We start from the raw sequence: 22,702 nt of genomic DNA, 5'->3' as shown, positions 1-22,702 counted from the left end.
CTCTGCAATAGCTCCTTTTCTTTCTTGAACTGTGGAGACCAGAATTGAACACAGCACTCCAGATGTTGCCTCTCTAGGGCTGAATAGAGGATCACCTCCCTCAACCTGCTGGCCACACTTCCTATGCACCGCAGGATACTACTGGCCCTCTTGGCTACAAGAGCACACTGCTGGCTCATCCACAGATGTGTATTTATATTTCTGATCTAGATAGGAGTGCAGCCAGGATGCATAAGTAAGGGAGATTGGGTTGGTAAGGGTGAAAGTGATTTCACTTCGGTTAACTGTTCTATAACAATAGCAGGCTCCTCCTTCTCTGGTCTGTAGGGGAGTGAAAGTCTCTGCTTGATAACTTGCCTCAATAGGAGGTGGCACCTTGTTTAAGAGTGTGTTAGGAGATCACTGTCTGTTTTCATACTGTGTTTTTCTCCCAGTCAAGAAAAGACTGCCACATGCATTTCTCTCAAGAGGATGTAGTTACTCTCTGAAAGTACAGTCGTAGTTTAGCAGAGGAGCATTTGTGCTGTAAATGAATAAAATGTCTCTAAGCAATCCTGTCATGACATCAGGAGACCACTGTGGTGGCAGTGTATGTGACCAAGTATGGCAGTCCTGGGAGCTGGGGAGGCTGTGGTCTGAGGAATGCCCTCATGTAGGAGAAGGATGGTTAGGTAGACTGAGGGCCCCTTTTTGAGGGATTGCTCCCCTGTTGCTGCCACTCCTTGGGCACAAGGCCTGCCCTCTGCCTCCCCTCATGTCCCTAAGTTTCAGCCTGTTCTTCATCCTGTGTCTGGGGTCCCCTGGATAAGATAGTAGCAGCAGTTTTGCAGAAGGGTCAGAGGTCCTTGGTAACCTTCCACACTCTGCAGCCTCTTGTGCCCAGTGCTGGCTGAGAGGAGGTGGAGCATCCCGAAATCCCACTGTGAGAAGAGAAGTGCAGCCAGCCTGCACAAGATATCCCAGCCTTCCATGAAAGAGTTGTTGGTTGGTTTTGTTTCCTTTTCAGTATCTCTTCTAGTTTGTTATGCCCTTGGACCAAGACGGAATGTGCATAAGACGGTATAAGAAGCATGTATTAAATTGTTGAGGCAGAGGTGTTTGTATTTTCTGTTCTATTTAATTCCTTTTAATTTCAAACCATCTATTTAATCCTTTCTCCGCAAAGTTTCTTTGAAACTTCACTAGCTTCTTATAAGGTAAGTAATGGAGTATTTCTTTTCCACTAGGTCTCATGTTTGTGACATCAACAGGCTGTTCTGACACTGATGAAACAGCTACATGTTATTTTGCATTTACTTGAGACTTGTATTCTGTGTCAAATTGATCTTACATTTTGTTTAAGGGTTGTAGCAACTGTACCATGAAAATTCTCATTTATTACTGCTTTTATTTTGTTGTGATTGCTGGGTGTAATGTAACGTACTCTAAATCTAGGGACTTTGAACAGCAACTTACATCTTTCTAGGTAATAGTACTCAATGAACCTCACTGCTTTGGTTGAAAATAAATTTATTTCAAATAGCTTAGGACAGGCAGTTGTAGACAACAAGTTTACAATGAATGATGCTCTGCTGAGTATAACAGGCAGTTTAAAAAGTAGCAACTAGGGTATCTTCTGTAATTTTGGGTTGCTGCTAATTCTCTTCAGCTCTAAATTTTTTTCAGATATGCAGTCATGTTTAGTTTTGTTTTGAACAGATGGTCCACTTTCAGTGTCAAAATAAGCACTTCATAAATGCTAATACAGTGTCTTATTACTGTCCACTGATTGGAGAATGGAGAACCTTTCCTGCCCCCCTCCAAACCGGAATGTAACTAGGTATACCTAGAGAGTAACTAGGTGAAGTTACGTGAAGCTGACAAAAGGGCATGTTTGGCATTTAAAAGAAATATCTTAATCTGTTTAAAAATGTATAAGATAATTTCCCAAAATTTTTCATTATAAAAGCTTAAAAATTTATCTTCATCATTACTTTGTCCTTACTTGAATTTACCTACCTACTTGATTTTTAGGAGGCAAGGGATTCTTTGCACTGGAAATGCTTTTATCATTAAGAAATGCAAGACCATTTTAAAACCTTAAAATCAAGGGCTATTTTGGTGGTTGCTCTCCTTGCATCCAACAACTGGGTTGGATTTTCCTAGTAGCTACACAGGATTTGTAAATCCTATTTTTCTGGAGTAGGCTACACCACTAAAGATGTGTTGCAATCGTGGAAAAGTTTGTTGGTTCAAAATTAATTGATTTTTCTTTTCCATCTATGTACTTGAACCCTACAGTAAGAAAATACAGTGGTGCATGAAGAAAAGTGACACATTCTGAGTTGGTTTTTTTTTTTATAATGCAATAATTGTTACAACTCTATATGTAGCATTTCTCAGCCTTTTCACATATTACAGAATCTTCAGCTTGGCACTAATACACCTAAAGTTTCTCTTGCTTGAAAAATGTAACTGGGCATTGCAGTAAAATCTGTGAAGTCCTTACCAGAAGCTCTGTGTATACATCTATGTAGTTGTCAGGTAAAAGAGCCTTCAGCTGGGTGTTGAAACCCTTCTAGTTCTCCTTCTGCACTAGTCTAGATGCCCATGTCTGCTTGGAGCTGCCAATACTCAACTCTTTCATGCAAGTCTGAGGTACCAAGTTGGGAGTAACTCAGTGTAAAATCACCCTTCTCATGTTTGTTTAACCTAAGTATGATGCTGAAAAGTTCAGCTTGAAGGAGTGGCTTGCTTAGTTTTCTGATTTACTGAAAAGACTTTTGGATGCCTTAAAGACTTGTTAGTCTGTTTTGTAAAAGGTTCAGTATAGGAGACATTGTCCAGAATTAAACCATATGCTTTTCTGACTAGAATTCACATCTTAGTCTGGTAACTTGAAAACAGGAATGTCTCTATTTAGAAAAGGTGTGTGACAGCTACCATAGCTTGAAGCTACAGAGAAATTTTGTCATACAACTGTTACCAACTTTTTTTGATGGAAATGCCACTTAAGCACTCGACCTCCAGAAAGAACCACTGATTGGTTAGTAACTGGTAAAAATACTCATGTGGTTTTCCTTCCCTTTAACAGACAGAAGATTTAATTTTCCTTCTTGGTCTGAAAGGATTGTTTCTAAGCTTTATTTCTTCCATTTAGCAAATATTAAAAGTGAGAATGTCAGTTACCTGTATGTGAGCAATTGAAAGCAGCCTTTCTTTGCTTTGTTGAACAGCTTTTTTCTTTTCAGATTTAAGTCATGCGTTTATTACATGGAATGCTATTCAGCGTTCATTTGGGGAAGAATTTGCTAACAATATTAACTAAGAAAACAAAGCAATATTTTTCTGGATATTAGGTGTTACTGAGGATCTTGATTTATCATATATTGTGCATCAGCAAATAGATGTAAACTTTCATAAGCACTGTTTAATTAACTGGATGTCAGTCTTGCTTACTGCGAACTTTCAGAGGTTATAGAAAACTAGCACATTACAAAAGACGGTCAGCTACATGCAGCATCTTTACCATCTTTACCAGGTTTTGTCTTTCCACACAAGAGAGTTTTTAGCGTTATCCTGGATTATTTTGCTGCTTATAGTATCTAACCTTGAGCATGTATCATATTTGGGAGTCTTTTTTATTTTGCGTTGAGTCCAGATATGTTTTTCTGCTCTTATTGAAAGTGAAGTAACAGTGGGAGTAATACAACCCATTTGACCTATTGAGTTTCTTCTAAATTCGCAAGTAGTGAAATTTTGGGACGAGCACACTTGTGAGTTTTGGACAGAAGGCCTAATGCTGACTCTGTTAATGGGACTGAAATTTGAAAAAGCATAATGATTATACAGAATTTCAAAATTATATTTTGGGAGGGAGGGTAGAACAGTATGTTCTGAGACAAGCAGCAATAACATGGTTTGATTTTAAAACTTCCAGTCAAAACTATGATAGGCTGATTCTAGAGTATTGTCAGTCATAATGCCTAAGAAAATTCTCTTCTCTTCAGGGTTCCTGGACATTCCCTTTGGCACAGTTTATGTTGTTTATTTTTCCTTATTTCAAAGGACCTGGGCTCCTGTTGAGAAGTGATGGAATAATCTGTGGCCGGCACCTGACATGTTGAGGGAGCAGCCCCTAAAAGAGCTTGCCTGGGAGACAGTTTGTGAAATAACGCAGTAACATGTTTGCAGTAGTATGCCTCTTTTTTTGTTATTGCTCTTTTCCATTGTTGAATTTCTCTTGAAATAAGTAACTGAGAAATGCATTGAAGCTACTGAAATGAGCATTAATCACTACAGAGGTATTTACATCTGGAATTAGCATTGATAGTGGTTACCTACAACGATGGTACTTTCACTAATTGGGGCAAGGGGAGGATTTGATCTATTGTCTAGGTGTTTAAAAATCCCAATCAAAAATATCCTCTGACTTTAATAATACACTAGTTTTAGTTCTTTACAGTAAATTTGTGTGTAGCTTGCATTACCCACAAGCTAGTGTTTTTCATAACTGTATAATTTGATTTAAGCTAATTTGTGAGATCGGGTGTGATAAACCCTGCTTGTAAGTTTACTAATGCTTTTAGTACAAAATATTTTTTCTGCTTCCTAATCACTTAATACTTGCATGGGATGTTAGATAAGTACCAATATTGCAATTGGGTAAATCTGTACGTTGCCTGATTGATTTTGTTTCAGTCCCATATCTTTAAACAGAAAGCTACGTAGTCTAGGGTCAGTTATGTGTGTTACAACTTCTGGAAAAAGGTTAAGCAGAATAAGGTGGTATTGTGATCAGTGTGTAGTGGTTAAAGCAACAATTAAAATCCTGAAAACAATAATAATGTCTCTATAGGGAATATATCAAGCTTTACAAAATTTAGGCTGAACAGTGAAAGTCTTGCTAATGAAAAGAGAGTGCACACAAAGCTATTGCTAGATTCTTGAGGTTGTATTTGTTTTCCAGACTGCTCAAGTACTAAATTTGACAAGGTGCTGTTCTAAGTAGCTGTAGTGTGCATGCTGAATCAATTTTAACTTGGAAATAAGTGCTTAAATGCTGGCTCTTAGTTGCAAAAGAATTGGATGTTTCTGTTCTAATTTTTATGGGATTTTTGAGTGTATAACAGCGTAGTTGGACTATTGCCTTTAACCTTGCTCCTGCATGCAGCCCACAGTTTACAGACGTGTCCTTTCTAAAATAATACTATTCACTGAAATTCTCTGCCTTAACTACATGTCCTCACAGCTGATGTTGCTAATGCACAGCAGTAACTAATAGATTGAATTAATTTTTCGCATTTGGAAAACATTTACTAAAGGAGCAAAAGGAGTGTTTCTTATTTAAGAGTGCTGCTCAAACTGCTGCTTTCAGTTGAAAGTTTTTCTTGCTGTGTTCTAGTATCTCTAGTATCTTTTTTCAGTCCTCTTTAAATCTGCATTCATTTAAGCCCAGTTAATACTGTGTCAGAGGTCATATGTCATGTAAGAGCCCTGTTTTCAGGGCCAGAGGAAAATGAAGTGGTTTGTATTGAGCTTAATGAGAGGTGAAAGCAAGAATTTATTGGCTATACAGTAGATCGAAATACTCTTTTCTGATAGCACGGTTGTCTCAATAGCAACTGTTCAGAAGGTGTCTTAGAGAAACAATTAATATAGAGGTGCGAAAGCATTTTGTAGGAAAAGGTGAAGTTATTCATTCTTGTACATCTGTCACAGCCTCTTACAGTGTTTCAGTGGCTGGGGCCACTGCCCTTGACATGTTTGTGTAAAACATCTTACTGTCCTTTGTTGTTCCTCCTCCATGAAGTTTGTGGAGGCAGATACAATTAGTGTAGTGTTGAAATTACCTCCTGCACTCTGAAGTGTGCTGCCTGCAAGCTAAAATTCTTTTAATTCCTCTACCTTTATAGGTGTTTCCTTCAATGGTGGGGGTGGCACTTCAGTGCAGTTATGCTCTGTCTATTTCATCTTCTCCCAGTTCTATTAATTGCTGAGCAAATTGTTCTGAATTGCTGACTCAATGCATAGATTAAAAACAAGGAATGGGAAAAGCAAATTTAGTTAATTGAAAACCAAAGTTTATACCTTTAATGCAAATGAGCATGTTCCTTTCATGTAGTAAAATCCTGCCTAACTCATCTTTGGACGTTGGAATAATGGCTACTGCTAATGTACTGCTATTCTCCTTACGCAGACCAGCATGTTTTGGAAATTTGATCTCCATTCGTCATCACACATAGACACACTTCTAGAGAGAGAAGATGTAACACTGAAGGAATTGATGGATGAAGAGGATGTTCTACAGGAGTGCAAGGCTCAGAATCGCAAACTTATAGAGTTCCTGCTGAAGTCAGAATGTTTGGAAGACTTGGTTTCATTTATTATTGAAGAGCCACCTCAAGACATGGATGAAAAAATCCGATATAAGTAGGAAAACTTATGGGGTTGGGGGAGGTTTGGAAGGTGGAAAGAGTACTAACTTAATCTAATTAATTGACAGTGTGAATCCTTGTGTGCTGGTGTATAGTACAATATTGGTGTGTTTTAGATTGTCTATTTTCAAGAGGCTTCATGGAACTTTTAAATAAATCATTCTAATATAAGCATAATTTTCAAATGGGAGCTTTTATCCTCAAATGCTTCCAAAACCAGTTCATGTCCAAAGGAGCTGCAAAAAAAACCAACCAGCCAGAACTCACATGAAGGATCTTGTAGTTACGATTAAGAAAATATCAAGGAAAAACGTTTTTTGAGTAGTTCAGCTCCTTTTTGACTAGCTTTGGATAATTGACTTGTAAGAGGTTTTAAAGATGTCTATTAGAAGATTTGTGGTACTCCTTGGAAGAATGTCCTTAGGGTCTAAATGCAGATATTTTCCTTTCTGGAGTATGGCCGTGACTTCTGGCTTGCTAGGAAGGTTCAAACTCAAAATCAATCTAGCAATTTGTATAAAAACACTTCTATTGCTTTTGGCCTGTTTTAGTGCTGTCCATACAGAAAGCTCCTTGTGTTTTTTTTTAAATGGTGTGTAAAAATGTGTAATAAGCTACACTCTTAGTTGCAGAACTTCCCCATTTCTGGTAAACCAAGCCTTCTGTAAATGTTTCTAGTAGAGTTGGAAATTGAAGCAAATAAGAGGTCAGTACTTGAACAGAAGGATTTAACAATAGATCTTAAAAGAAAAGCTTGCTCTTTCCTGTCTCAGCTTTCCTACTGGTCTTGTATTGCTGCTGAAGGTCAAAGTAGTCCACTTTTTAAATGAAAACAGAGCTTATAGGCTGAATGTGTAGTTTTATTACTTTGTATTAGTTTGCTACTTTAGTGTAGACCAATCTTGCTTGAAAATTTGGTCAGATGCCTTACCAGGTTCTGAATTCAGAGCTGGAACTATGAGAACTCTGAAGTAGGAGTGATGGATAATTTTTTTTCCTTTTCCCCAGGTACCCAAACATATCATGCGAGCTGCTTACATCAGATGTCTCACAGATCAATGATAGGTTGGGAGAAGAAGAATCCTTACTCCTGAAACTGTACAGCTTCCTCTTAAATGAATCTCCTCTAAACCCTCTACTTGCCAGTTTCTTCAGCAAGGTGTTAAGTATTCTTATCAGCAGAAAACCAGAACAGGTAAATATTTGCAAACTCACCAATTTAACAAAAGCTCTGATAAAGTTGTAATACTCAGCAATTCTGCTTCAAGACTACGTGTTTGAGGGATAGCAGCAGAATCAAGAGACCATTCTGCTTCCATACTAGCTGAAGACACCTTTTTGTTATGCACAGGATTAAAAAACACGCTTGGATGAGTAAGATATATTTGGTTCAGATTTGCCTGAGCTATTTATGCAATCAATGTCTGAGTGCCTACCTTTTGTCTTAGCTTAGCTGAGTGTTTTGTATAATATTTGCATTTATTGCTGTTAGAAGCAAGTGTAAATTACTTGAATCGATGATAGTGAATCTGACTTGGTGTCAGAAGAATTTAGAGCAAGATGAGAAACATTTGGAGTCCGTGCTCAGAAATGCTCTTGTACTCAGTGCATGTGGCCCAATACTGCAAACAGCTGCAATGACTTGACTCTGAAACCTGAAATACTGCTTGTATTAGGCTAAGAGTTTTGCTGAGTTGAGCTTTGCTCACTAAGCAGGGATGAGACTAATTCATACCAAAAAGAAAACCTGACTCTGCGTTGGATTATAAGTAGGTTATGGTCAGCAAGCTGGCTTTGAGAGAAGGCTCAGGACACACACAGGACACATAATATGGATCTGCCCTGTGCCACTTTTGCTGTTCTCTACCTGTGTATTACTTTATCTTGCCTTGTACTGCAGGCTTTAATTGGCAGCAGTGTTTAAGAAGTTCTCATCTATTTTGTCAGTTTGATAGAAGAGAGAAATTAAAACTGGCTGGTGTAATTTATCATGTAAAATACAGAAAAGCAAATGTAACCTTACCTTTTGATTTCCAGATTGTGGATTTTTTGAAGAGGAAGCATGATTTTGTAGACCTCATTATTAAGCACATAGGGACCTCTGCTATCATGGACTTGTTGCTCAGGCTACTGACTTGCATAGAACCTCCACAGCCCCGGCAGGAAGTGCTAAATGTAAGTAAAATGTCTCAAAATATTTGTCTGACATGGTTGAACTGTAAGCTGGCTTAACTTCTGCTGGCTTTACTAAGTTTATTTCTTACACATGATGAAATTAGATGTGTGGGGTTTTGTTTATTTGTGGGGGTTCTTTTGTTTGTTTCTGGTTTTTTTTCTGAGCTGTTAATACTTTTCCAGTGAAATCCCAGTGCTGCTGGGGACAGCTTAGATCCAGAGTAGCTGATCTCTTTCCTGGTCTTTAGTATCTATCTTACACCTGACAAATGCAGTTTTAAAATTGTTTTGGATCTTACCAAACACACTTTTCGCGTCAAAATTTGTTGAAATTAACATAAGGCTTTCTTTTTTATTGTGGCTCAGAAACACTAATTGTACTTTTTTTCTGAAGTATTGTTAATACTTAGTTAGAAGTATTGACAGTAAGACTTGTGGTAGTTGCCAAAAGGCTACTTTCAATTTCATGAATTAATTTAATTCATTCACTTGGGAAAATTCCTGTTAACATCCACAAACATTTTTACAGTGGCTCAATGAGGAGAGAATTATCCAGCGGCTTGTGGAAATTGTACATCCGTCTCAAGATGAAGATGTAAGTATTGGTGTGATGCTCTCCTGGGTCTGTCTGTTCAGCTGTGCAGCATGATGTTAGAACTTTCAGTTTTACTGTTTGCTGCTTGCTTTTTTCAGTATGCTGATTTCAGTATTTAAGTGTGGTTATTTGAGGGAGGGTGTGTGGTTTTGTAGACCTCCCTGCCTCCTTTCTGAGATCCATATCAAAGCCTTAGGCATACTTGGTCCTGTCTGAAGATTCAGCTCTAATGTTTTGCCACCTTAATATTGGAAATAGATTCTTGCCTCATGCTTCAGAGGGGTTTTTTTTATTAAGGGTTATTTATGGCATAAACTACTGCGTGAATGTTTTCTGGGTAGGACAGTTCTTGTCTATGTTGAAACTTTTACCTTCTTTAACTGAATAGTTAGAGTCCAGCATTTTACTACTCTTGTAGTGAAAAGTGCTGTTTCCCTGTTTCAGAGGCATTCAAATGCATCACAGTCACTCTGTGAAATTATTCGTCTAAGCAGAGACCAGATGTTACAAGTACAGAACAGTTCAGAACCAGATCCACTGCTTGCAAGTTTAGAGAAGTAAGTTGGTTTGAATTTTTTATTTTATTCCCACTCTATAAAATATTAGCTTTTAACTTTTGACCTTGAAAACCTTCAGAAATGGCAAGCTCTGCTTTTCAGTGAATTTTCTTGACTGCCTATCTTCTGTTTGTGTAATGAAAAATTACTTGGCAAGTAAGCAGAACACACGCGAAGGATTTTCTTGCGGGGAATGTGGGAGAGGAGTTGTCTCATTCAAATATTTCTTGTGTTGCCCAATTGAATGGGTTCTTACATGTGGAGATCAGCTTGCTACTGCACAGACTAAATAGGAGAGTCTTTGGCTTTGTTTTGTTACTGGTTTTAAGTTACTCTAAGTGTATGTTTCTGCCAGAGAAGATTCTCCTGTATTCCCTTCTCCTGTTTTTTATGTGGGCAAATGGTAATTACTTCTGCTAACAGCTGTATCCTTGAAAGTAGTGTCATCTGATGCCAGTGCTTTTCTTTTCAGACAAGAAATCATAGAGCAACTTCTGTCTAATATTTTTCATAAAGAGAAAAATGAATCTGCAATAGTCAGTGCAATCCAAATCCTATTGACCTTACTTGAGACAAGACGACAGACGTAAGTGTTATTTCACTTGGTTTGTGCCTGCAGTAGCAAATGCCTTCCTTGTACTTGTGACCAAACCATTTCTGTGGCCTGTTGTAGCTGAAGGAGTAAAAATGCAAATCAAGTGATTGTGGTTGGCATTACTACACTTTCACCAAATAACTGGTCTTTCTGCAGCTTTTTCTAGGAGCTTTTGTTAGTACCAATTGACAGATCAGACTAACTGCATTTCACCAGTTTATTTCTGGAATAGATTAAAGAACAGAGTAGATGTATATAGTGCAGTGACTGAATATTGAGTTCTAGAAAGTTACTTAAAATGTTATTGCAACTTCATTTGGAGAAACTGTTGAACAGATCTGTCTGGTACATTCAGCTTACTTTGTTTGGGATAGACAAATGAAGTTCTTTATCTGCTTCAGTAAAGCAAATCTAAATGTAATTTTTAATCTCAAAACTGCTCTGGGGATTTCAAGCACAATAAGCCTAGAAATACTAGGGCTAGTGTTTGGGGGAAATCCCTTGTTCTACCATTATGGCACACATAATTTTATGCATGTGTGACCCTCTGTTTTTGCATTTTTTGCCTCTTCATTCTTTTCACATCCTTTCTGAATTGTTACATACCTCAAAGATGTTTTACAGCTAGTTTTGATACTAATTATCAGATTTTGCTTATGTGCATTTTAGATTTGAAGGCCATATAGAGATCTGTCCTCCAGGCATGAGCAATTCCACATACTCTGTCAACAAAAGTGTTTTAGAAGCCATAAAAGCACGACTTTCATCCTTCCATGAGCTCTTACTTGAGCCTCCAAAAGTAAGTGAAATCTTGTGTTACCGAATTAATTGAAGCAAGACTCACTATGTGTCTTGTTTTAGGCAGATTATAATAACAAACAAAACCCAGTCTGACAACTTTCAGGCTACTTCCTAGCCTGCTGTGAGCTTTGGCTCAGGCAAACAGTACTAAGCAGCAATGTTTTGTGCTTTTCCAGCATAAACTTTGTTTAATTAGCAAAGCAACCTTGAAGCAATTACTTCTTTCTGAAAGCAATGAAAGGAGATTTGCTATATGTTCTCAAGGTGGGTCCAATTTTTTGCTTGGAAATCCCATCTGGATAGGAAGCATGGACTACAGATGCTGCTGTTTGGAGTTTTGGAATGCCCTACATTAGGCTTGTGCAATTCTCTTGTCTTTCCCAGGACCCAAGTAGACCAGCTCATGACACATCCCTGGATGCTAGGCATGTTAAATTCCTTGGGCTTTTTAACTGATTTAAACAACTTACTATGTCATGCTCTTGCATGAGATAAAAAATGTATAAATGGGGGGTTTACCTGTGATCCATTTGTATTTTCCATTCACATTTTCACTGTCAGAATTTCAGCTGGAGCACTGCACCCTGAACTGGGTGCTGCAGATTTTAACAGGAGGACCTGTGGGCCAAAGTGCATATAAAGACCAGAGGTATATGAAATACCTGATGGGGGTCAAGGTAGTGTTAAAGTTTATTTTAGCCTGGAAAATATGAAAACTCAGTTTATGAATGTGAAAGAGGGAATAAAATGCAAAGAAGCTCTTACATTTATTTCAACATGGCAACACAGAGGTGTGTATTGCAGTAAAAGCAGGGTCATGTAAGATATTTGAGTGTTTTCTGATGGTTGGACTTAGTGTTTGAATAGGGCATCTGGTGAAGTTACTGAAACTGTTGCTCATTTTGGGTGCCAGTTAAATGAGCATCTTTAGATCTTTGCCTTGTGTAAGGAATGGACTAAAAGAGCTAACAGGATATTAGTCATCTTTTTTCTGATGCAAGGGTGGCAGTGGTCAGGCAACAACAGGGTTCCAGAAGGCAGGACTGGTCCCTTTGTCAAAATGTGTGGGTGCCTTAAGAAGACATTTTCATTATAAATGCCCCTGTTCATTGTATATTTGCCACTGATTATATTTCTTGGCTGGCTCCGTCACAACCAGAGTTCTGGTTTGTTAACCAGCTAAAATAAGACACCAGAGATGATTGTTGCCTAATGAAATTGTTTTTAAGTATATGAAGTTAGGGTTGCTGAGGCATTATAATATATTTGGACTGTCCACCTCACTGTTCTGTGTATATAGTAGTAATGCAGAATGTAGCTGGATTAATGAGTGGGAATCATTTCTTAGGAATGATCTTCTAATCCCTTTCAAGGTTGAGTAGACTTCATCTACTTTGTCATCCTGTCTGTAGTTAGCAATCATTTTTTACAAAGTTGTTGCTTTCATGTGACTGGTTTTAGTGCTTCCTGCCAGTGGAATTAAAAATAGGTTTTCTTGCAGGATGAGGGTAAGACAAGTGCTCAAGGACTAAATGTGTCTGTTTCTAAGCACTATTCAGTCATTGTATGTAGTAATGATGAGCTGATTTTTTTTAAAAAGGTATTTTTAATGGGTTTATGTATTAAACTCTTCTTTTTCAGAAAAGTGTCATGAAGACAACCTGGGGTGTACTGGATCCACCTGTGGGAAACACACGTTTAAATGTGATTAGATTAATATCTAGCCTTTTACAGACAAATACAAGCAGTGTGAATCAGGAGCTTATAGAACTTAACAGCATAGGAGTAATACTGGTAAGAACTTCATGCTGTCTTTATTTTTATGGAATGCTGTTAAGATCTTGTCTGTTTTTCATGCCAGTGCACATGATTTTCGAGCCTAACTTTACAACCTTGTATTGTGATTTCTGTTGCTTGGTTTAGGAACTTTTAACATTGGATTTTACTGTTAATTAATCAATCTGAATTCGGCATTTCCCTCTGACCACTTGAACGGTTCTTACTTGCTACACCTTCATAAATATATAAGTGGTTTTCTTAATAAGTTTATTCTCAACTGTATGTTCTCTAGTTTTCAGCCAGGTTCAAGGCTTCATTGCTATTGTCATTTTTTTCCTAAGTTGTTCTCTCAAAGCACTTTTTCCTCACTTAATGTATGGCCTACAAAATGGTATCTTAGCAGTGTCCTATAGAGGAATGGTTATTCTTGGTAGCTTGTACTCCTTCAAACCTCAAAACAAGGTGGTGTACAACAAACTGTTACCTAATTCATTGCTTTTTGCTAATGTGAACATATACTTTGAGTACTTCCTACCTCATACTTCTACTGTAGCAGATGAATTCTTTGCGTTTAGGTTCACCAAAGAAATCCAAATATCGGTTGATTAAAAAGACCTAGCAAATTACGTGGAACTCAAGCTAGTTTCTGAATACAATATGTAAATTTCTGAGCAGCCAGCTGCAAGCTTGAAGTGTAAATACCTTCTCTTCCCTGATTTTAGTCCAAAATCCTTTTTTTCTGTGACTGATTTAATATAGTTTGATTGAAATGTTTTCATCTCAAATTTTCTTCACAATTGGGTTTGCAGACAGGTATTAACTTTCATACAAATACTGACTTCACTGTAGCAGAAGTTTTTCCTACATCCATTGTCTAAGGGAACATACACACTATGAATACTGGTATGTTCTTGTAAATGGATTATTTTGTAAACTAAGTTCAGTGAGATTTGAACACTCTTCTGTTGCAGGTTTTACATAAGGAGAAAAGTAATTGTAGCCATAAGAACCTTGGCGCTTTATGCTCTTTCCTGAAACAGTACATGTTTTACTGTGCAGACTTAGGAAATGTTATAGGAGAATGCCATTAGTTTAGAAGGACTGAAGGTAGATTGAAGATCTTTAGCTGTACTTTGAATGAGACTAAAAATGTTCAATACTGTTCCAATCACTGCACATATTTCCAGAACTCATTACATTTTACCAGTGACAGCAATCATTTGAGTTTTGCAGTGAGTAGCCTAAAATAACTAGGCTTGAAAAAAAAATCTTTCCTATGTTTCAGAAAAAAAATGGGTAGAAGCAGGAACATGGCTAAGCGGACACTTTATTGTATCTCAGCCTCAGTATTTGTCTTGGGCTTTGTTAATAATCTTAAACTGCTTCTAGATTATTTGAAGTAGATTTCTGTATTAGGATAAAATTAGTGGATGATGGATTTAAAACAGGTAGATAAGATTTTGTAAGGAGTCTCACTGAAGTGAGGAGCACATTTATGAAATGGTATTTCAGATACCAGGAAGGTTAAGTGAACTCAAAAAAGACAAGGACTTATAAGGCCATAAATCACACTTCTGACTCTGTAACTTTCTGGGCTGCAGCTGGCAGAAGTAATGTAAGTGAGGAGCATTATTTCTCCCCATCTTTGTAGTCTGAAAATACATTACTGGTGATCCCTGCAATAAATGCAGTTACAGTTGTGTTGTTCTGATCCAATATAGTATTCCTTGCATTCAGATACTGGCAACCCTAAGAATTACTGGTTTTGTGGGTCACAAATTTTCACTTGTGCAATAATACTTAGTGTAAAACTTAAGAATTTCTCCCAGTGTATTCATACAAATGATTTGGTGGGTGAAACTATTGGTCACGTTTAATGAAAACCTTGGTGAATTTGTTTTTCAGGACATGTTTTTTAAGTATACGTGGAATAACTTTTTGCATACTCAAGTAGAAATCTGTATTGCATTGATTCTTGCAAGTCCTCTTGAAAACACAGAAAATGGCACAATTACAGATCAGGATTCCACTGGGGACAATCTCCTACTGAAACATGTAAGTTTTGTTATGTTGGTCTCCTGAATTTTCCTGTTTCCACGCAGTGAATTTTCCGTAACATATACCCCAATTTTCCTTAATATATAGAATGAAGAAGAATGTTTTTCTAGTTTTACCTAAAATGTCAGTTCAGGGTGTTAAACCTGGAACTGCCATAGAGTAGATTTTTGTTGCTGCCCCAAAGTGAGCACATGTGAACAAGCTGCAAGTATTTTCTTTCCTTGAAGTTCCTCCTATTTTTAAGAATTAAAATTACTATTTTAGTAGCTTTATGTTACTACAACTCAGCACTTAGAGAAGTGGAATTAATACAGGTTTAGCTTTTAGGTTTCTGGTTGTGATCTGACTGCTGCTTCTGGACTTTCAACCCTTTAATGAAAGAATGTTTCCTGAACCTGAATTTAGTTGTCTTGTAGACTTTAGTGTCAACTGTAAAATGCAGAAGTAATGTAACTTCACTGCTACTAAGCATATTCTGCTTTTTTGACAGCTCTTCCTTAAGTGCCAATTAATAGAGAGAATACTTGAAGCGTGGGAGATGAATGAGAAGAAACAGTGAGTAATTAGTTTTCTCATTCCCTGCAATTGTCTAAGTAAGACTTGAGTTGTGAAATGAGTATATACCCAATTCAGATGTGATCCACCCAGTTCTAAAATCACTTGTATGTTAATATATGGGTTAAAGCTTTCTCTTGTACTTTTTGGTAGCATTCTAATGCTTTTTCCTATAACCTTTTGGGAACACAAGAATTATCATTCTTGCCATATATAAGATACTACTATGATCTTTAAAGTTTACCCATGTTTGTGTACAGAACCATACTCTAAGTTTTGAGAGGAGAGGAAATACTTTTCCTCTATAAGCAGTTGAGAATTATTTGTAAACACATAAAGCGTACCACATACTGAGGAGCATCAGACTCCTAAGTAGTAAAAGCCAGTTTCTCAGCAGCAGAATACCTTCTAGAATTACGTGTTTGAAAAGGATGTAAGCTTGAAGTAGCTTTCATAGTCTGAAACTGGTTTTGTAGTAGGAGAAAAAAATCCTCAGTTTTTACCTTAGGTGGTAAAAAGTTCTCTGAAGGCCCATGCATAGTTTTAGCTCAGGAAATACTGAACAGTAAATGTTAGTTCTGACCTGTCAAAATATTGAATTAACTAACTGGGATAGTGCTGCTGGTTGGATGGTGTATTGAGACAGTTCCACTCCCAAAGCATTGCTGTTCCTATCATATGTGAATCAGATAGTAAATATATGGCTAATGTAACTGACCTGGAAATCAGGATGGTGAAGAGAGGGGGTAGTAAAAAAGGAATGTGCTAAATTTAACTGTAGAGAATATGTTATCTTGAATGTCTTCTAATTTATATTGATTTTCCATAGGTTATAGAGAACTGCAACTTTACTGGCAATTAAATTCTCATAGGAGATAAATATGAAAAGTCTTCTCTCTAACTCCAATCTAAAACTTAAGTTTTACTTGGATGAGACTTTTCTTGACCCAGTGCTAAGAATATGAATGATTCAATTAAATTTTATTCTCATATTTGTGAATACCAATGAAGAAAATAGTGTTTCAAACCTTAGGTTGTGCTGAAAGTTGTGTGTGTTCAAACCTCTTTGTACAGGTATGGCTCCAGCTATAAGAGATAAGTCTTTACTGATATTTTTAGCCTAGCTATTTCAGGAAATGAATATTTTTTAAAATTCTTTTGTATTTTGTCACTTAATGTTATTTCAAGCAGTTCTAGAAGCTTAAGGGTAACTGCTTTCTGCTGGTAAAAATCTGACATAGAAAAAGTTGTTTGGTTTGCTGGGATTAATAAGCATTTGCTAACAAAAGATACAGTTGTATTCCAGACTTTCTGGCTAGGCAGTGACAAGTCAGTCTAGTTTGCCAAATAGATGCACATTGTGTCATATCCTGTATTAGAAACTCCAACCTTTGCTATCATCATGTGCTGCTTGTTTTGAATGTACTTGTTACTTAAGCAATCAAGGGAATAAGATAGGAATCTTTCTCAAGTTGTTCTGTAAACAGTGTAATAGTTTGATTCATGGTATCTTGCATAGACATAATATAATTGCAGTTACCTCATGTGTTAGATGTTGATGGTGGAAAATAAAATCATGTGATTTGTGTTTGTATAACATAAGTTACTTTATGAACTGCTGTCACTTTACAACCGTTTCAGTCATGGGAAGTTTGTCTAGGTGGGTGAGTGGGTTATTCTTGGTTTTTGTTTAAAACACAAGCCCTTAAACTGATGCGGGAAAAGTCTGGTTGGCTTGCAGCTAAATTCTAAAGAATCAATTCAAGTTGGACCTCTCATTATTGCTATTTGGTCAGATTTAGAATGGTTCCAACTGGTAACAGGTGTTCAGAGCACTGCTCTAACATCTGGCAGTTCATGTTTCTGCCATGCAGTTCTATCTGAAGTATTTAAAGGGCCTTATAATTTTATCTTTGGTAAACATGTCAGTGTTCCTAAATTTAAGGAAAGCAATGACCCTAACTTAAGTGGGTGTGCTAATATAATGCTAAGAAGCCCTGAAATACTAAAGCACACTTAATGCTTTTCCCTTTTGATCATGGGCACAAAGCTCTGGGGGAGTATTTGGTGTTTTGAGGTTTTTCAAAATACTCTTGGAAACATAAATTAAAAAAAACCTCTGAATCTGTTGCTATTTCTGTCATTATTTTGCTGATGCTGTGCACTTTGCTTTCTACACACACACACAAGCAGTACAAACACTTGTACTTCCTTCTTGGTACTTCATGCGCTCGTTAAGTCTCCTGAACTGGCTCAGTGTAGTCAAACGAGTTGATACTTTAAATTCTTGAATATTTTTGTGAACCTGTGGTTCCAGGATGCAACTCCAACATAAGAGCCCCTTTTGTTTGTCTCCTGTAACATCTTGACTCTGGCAAGTGTTTAATAACAACACACAGTGTCAAACTTGCTCTGAGTACAAGCAGTTAAACTCCCTTTGTCTCTTGCAGGGCTGAAGGAGGAAGAAGGCATGGCTACATGGGTCACCTGACAAGGATAGCAAACTGCATTGTGCACAGTACAGATAAGGGGCCAAACAGCACACTAGTCCAGCAGCTCATCAAAGGTATTCATTCATGGTCTTAACTTTATCTTCAGGGCTTTTATTATCAAATGATGAAATTAAGCAAACTTAAATTAAAAGACAGCTGTTGGATTAAAGAAGAAAATACCAGATTACTTCTGAAGCATTCAGTTTAAAGCAGCCATCCTTAAACAAATATTTAGGTATTTTTATTTCACACATTGTCAAAGCTCCTTGAAGTAAATGCAAAGAGATGCTTACCTGCCTGAGTTGGACTTGTTTGCTAGATGGAGTTATGTTAATGGCTTTAGGAGGATGCATATGTTCTTACTAGTATTTTTGGTGGAGCAGAAGAAAACATTTGAAAATTAAATGATGCATCACTGTTGATAATATCAAACTGGTTTGGTTTTTTTTGTTTCCTGTGCTAGAGCTTCCAGAGGAAGTCAGAGAGCGATGGGAAACATTCTGCACAAACTCTTTAGGAGAAACCAACAAGAGGAATACAGTGGATCTGGTAAGTAGTAGGTGGGTGAGGTATGAAAATTGCTGTTGCTTTACTTGGACCACAGCTTCTTTTTTATCAGCAGCACTGTCAATCTTCCAAAATACAGTGTACTTATAAGGGGTCCCTCTAGTTGCTGAGCTGTGGAACTGACAGTTCTTCAGTTTACTTTTCAACTGAAGCCATATTAGTAGTATTTACGCCGGCATAATGCAGAAGCTCAGCTTGTAATAGCTAACTGGCTCATTACCTAGTGTAGCTAATCCCAAGCAATCTCCAAGAATGAGGATTTCTTTACCTCTTCAACGTAATGTCCTTGAAAACTCCTGTCTGCTTGAGAATACAAACTCAAAAGTGCAGGAGCTGGTGTTAATTGCTTTATCTGCAGGATGTAAATGACCCAATAGAAGCTTAACAAAAGACTGCTACCTGCATTCCACTGCCTGTGTTACTGACCTTGCTTAAGTAACTTTTCATACTCTTGTGCACCTTTTCTCCTGCATGCAGTTGTAGTGATTACACTTTTGGAAAAACACTAAACTCAAGTAAAAGTAGTTTGTGTCATCATGTTAAAAATTCAGTCTAGGAGTAATCTCTTGGAGACTTTAATAAGGCTGTTTGCAATGTCAACAGACCAATTAATGAATTTTAATATACCTGACTTCTCCAGGAATGCAGTGCTTTGCATGTGGCTTCATTAACTTAGTTCTGTATTATTTGGACCATAAGACTAATTAATTGTTGAATGTGCTATTTCAACATAAATATTAACTGCAGAATAGTGTTAACAGGTGTCAATAGTAGTAATAGAAAATTCATTTGAAACTGCAACTTGTGAACACGACAAAATGATGTACATAAGGCATTTTTTCTTGAGCCTGTAAATGCAAAGAAGTGTGTAGTGCTTGCAGATGAATATTATTTTTCCTCTGTGTGGAAACTACTTCTTGGTCAAAACCTAGAGAAGGATCATGTAAAGAAGAATTTTAGGCTAACTTTTAAAAGATAACACAAATTAGCTCTTTAGATACATAATCACATGCTTGGATGTAGTTGACATAGTAACAGGAGAACATAATTGAAAACTTATCTCCAAACTTCACAGTTTTCAGTAGAATAGAAATACTAAGCATTAAAACAATTTCTTTTATCTGAAATAAATGAGTACATTATGCACTATGCCAATGACCCAGTTTCTTTTTATAGGTTACTACCTGCCACATTCATTCTTCCAGTGATGATGAAATAGACTTTAAAGAAACTGGCTTCTCACAGGATTCTTCTTTGCAGCAGGTGAGTTGAATTCTTTCAACAGCTTAAGTTGCTCTTCATGTAAAAATAAATTAAGACATTTTTTAGAAGGCAGTGGAACTTTTATTTACTCTCACAAGCAAATATAAATCTAGAAAGTCTAAATTAAAACTTAGACATGTGTGCATGCACACAGCTGTGTCTTACCAAACTCATTATATGAATCTCTTTGAATTCTTTTGCTGGTAGTGAAAGAGTGGGAGCCTTGTGGCACAAGATTGCCAGTAGATCGCTGAGGTGAAATTAGATGCTTTAAATGGCATTACTTGTCTGGGTTACTAACCAAAATCTTTCAGATCATGCTAACAGCTGTGTAGTAAGACTGGCTTTGGTATTTCATGCATCTTCTGTAGTTTTTATAATACGTAATTGCTTGTCTAAGTTTGAATTGTGGGTGGTGGCTCAGTCTTAAAGAATCTGATGCATTTTTATCTGATTCAGTGCTTTTGTACCTGTAAGGTGCACCTGTACAAAAACTTCATAAGTTGGGTGCTATCTGTAGCAGCTTTAGTGAGAAAGTAAGATCTTCTAATATCTCTGTGCTTTTCATGCATCCCCTTAGTGACCTGCTGTGCCTAGGCAATCCCAGCAGTTCCAGGTAGTTAATCTGGAGAAATGCAGATGGTCCAGTGCTGCTTCTTTCAAGTTTGTCTTGCTGTATACCTCTTCCTTCTATATATATTTTTTCTTTTTCCTTCAGTTTTCATAATGCCTTAATCTAAACTTGGGGTTTTTGGATCGTTCTTTTGTTTTCTTTCCATATTCACTTTGTTCAGCTTTACCACCATAGTGTGTCCCTTCAGCTACCTGGGCAAGAAACCAAGAGAGTTGACATGACAGCTTTATTTCCTAAAATATCTTAGTGTTGGCTGACTTTACACATGGAAATAACATTATTAAAAGTCCCTAGAGGATGTGTAATAATTTATAATTTAATTATAGTCCTGGGGCATAAAAGATAAAAGCTATTATTATGGATAGATGATGCCCAAGTGTATATACCCACATGTTATATATAGTGTATATACCTATCTGCTGGCAGTTGACACTGGCATCTTTATTTAAAAAAAATAGCACAGTTGTGCCAGTAACACTTCACTGAGGTGTAAAATGTTCAATGGTTTCATTCTTCTAGATATTTAATAGATGCTGCTGGTGTGTGTGCCCAAGACTGATATTGCTAGTGATACCTGCATAATAAATATGCAGTTGTGCTTTAGGATCTAAATATAGTTTACTTTTCTGGTTCTTAATATTTATAACTTCATGCTGTTTTGAGCTAAGCCACCTTTTTCTTTTATATAATATACTGTGTTGTTTCTCTGTTTTTTTAGGGTGCATTTGGAAAGGTGCTGGTTAATGTGATTAAATTACAGATTTAACTTTTTTATTGAAAGCCATTAGATTGGTTTTCAAGTCAGTAAATGTAAATAGGGGTGTAATTGATGCTACCATTCAAAATTCAGAGGTTGAGACAAATCCTTTTCCTGTCCTTTTTTGTTTAGTTTAGGTAGACTTTTATTTCTTTGAAACAAAATGGGCAAATAGATTTTAGAGTATTAGTAGAATCATTATATCACTGTCGTTGGTCCTGGGGTTGCCAGGCCTTTTCTGATTATCAGATGCAACAAATGACGTCCAATTTTATTGACCAGTTTGGCTTCAACGATGAGAAGTTTGCTGATCAAGATGACATTGGCAAGTGAGTATAACATTACAATGACTTTGGTTATAGTCTTGTGAGTTTTCTTTCTTACTGTGTTTTTGGCTGTGGTTTTGCTGATAAGTACAGGCATTTACTGATGTGAAGCAGTTGCCAATCAGTCCTGGTTTTTTGTGCCATCTGTTTGCATTGATAAAAGCCTTCCTAAGCAGAGGAGAGCAACAGGTTCTTGTCGTCTTTTTTAATCTCCTGGTCGTGCCAATGTTGAGAATGCTGTGCTTGAGAATAAAAATCTGAGTTATAACTCAGCTTTTTGAAAACTGTGGCTCTCTGTTGACCTGCCATTGTTTGGGTCACTTTCACTCTGTCTCAAAGTGGGTTTTTTTCCCCTGCTGATGAGCAGATGAATAGCTCTACTACTTAAGTTTTCCAAGAAAAGATTACAGGAATAATATGTCTCTGAGTGTACTTTTCTGTAGGGGAGAGTAAAGGAAAGGCATTGTAAATCTACCTTAGTTTATAAGGTCAAGGCAGTTAAGACTTTTTTCTACAAATATGCTGAAAGATGAGGAAATGAGAACAGTCTTGGTGAGGTAAAAAAAACCAAACTAAACAAAAACCAGTGCACAACGAAAAAATACCCCTCACAAAAATGGGTTTCCTTCTTCATAACTAAGCTAATGTAGTAAAGGGAAAAGGGGAGAATGGGGTTTCTTGCTGATGATAGAATTGGTCATGGTTTTTGTAAAATTTCATTGCTTAGAATGCCAGAACATGCAGATAGGCATTAAAACCATTATTTCAAGATACTTTTTAGAAGGGTATTTTTATAATAATCTCAGTGCTCTTCTGTAAGATGTGTTTAGTAAGTGGTGTCTGACTGCAGTTTGTCATCCATCCAGGAAGCACTGCTGCCTTTTTACACCCCGATCTGCTGAGATTAGAGATTAGGATATGATGGTAGAGGAAGTAACTCAAGGATACTCCTTGACTTTGTCAGAAACAAGTGGATTTTGGCAAGGATGGGAGTTAGAATTAATTTAAGTTCATGCCTTTAGAAGTCTGTTGTCTTGGTAGAAAGACGATGCCTACATGTGTAAAGAGGTCTCGAGATTTTTGACAGGTACACTGATGTATTCATGAATTGAATTAAACTATAGGTGAAGGT

The 22,702-nt window shown here is 37.0% G+C and overlaps 1 protein-coding gene across 11 annotated transcripts in view; it reads left to right on the top strand.

Annotated features, from left to right (window-relative positions):
* PPP6R3 (protein phosphatase 6 regulatory subunit 3) overlaps positions 1-22,702 on the top strand; it is a 52,439-nt gene that overhangs the window by 14,790 nt on the left and 14,947 nt on the right. For 6 of the 11 annotated variants that reach the window (XM_085062705.1, XM_085062701.1, XM_085062703.1 and 3 more), the window contains 15 exons: positions 4,048-4,175; positions 6,179-6,411; positions 7,425-7,611; positions 8,454-8,591; positions 9,121-9,186; positions 9,631-9,743; positions 10,216-10,329; positions 11,008-11,137; positions 12,781-12,933; positions 14,824-14,973; positions 15,467-15,531; positions 17,982-18,097; positions 18,487-18,572; positions 19,767-19,853; positions 21,476-21,573. In XM_085062705.1, coding sequence (XP_084918831.1) covers positions 4,164-4,175; positions 6,179-6,411; positions 7,425-7,611; positions 8,454-8,591; positions 9,121-9,186; positions 9,631-9,743; positions 10,216-10,329; positions 11,008-11,137; positions 12,781-12,933; positions 14,824-14,973; positions 15,467-15,531; positions 17,982-18,097; positions 18,487-18,572; positions 19,767-19,853; positions 21,476-21,573 — 1,748 coding nt within the window. In that variant the 5' untranslated portion in view covers positions 4,048-4,163. The remainder of the gene's footprint in view (positions 1-4,047; positions 4,176-6,178; positions 6,412-7,424; positions 7,612-8,453; positions 8,592-9,120; positions 9,187-9,630; positions 9,744-10,215; positions 10,330-11,007; positions 11,138-12,780; positions 12,934-14,823; positions 14,974-15,466; positions 15,532-17,981; positions 18,098-18,486; positions 18,573-19,766; positions 19,854-21,475; positions 21,574-22,702) is intronic. The other 5 variants (XM_085062706.1, XM_085062707.1, XM_085062708.1 and 2 more) reach the window with 2 other exon arrangements.

This window comes from Lichenostomus cassidix, chromosome 5 (assembly GCF_008360975.1).
Source record: "Lichenostomus cassidix isolate B80296 chromosome 5, HeHo_3.0, whole genome shotgun sequence".
NCBI classification, from domain to species: domain Eukaryota; kingdom Metazoa; phylum Chordata; class Aves; order Passeriformes; family Meliphagidae; genus Lichenostomus; species Lichenostomus cassidix.
This window is presented reverse-complemented; position numbering and strand designations above follow the sequence as displayed.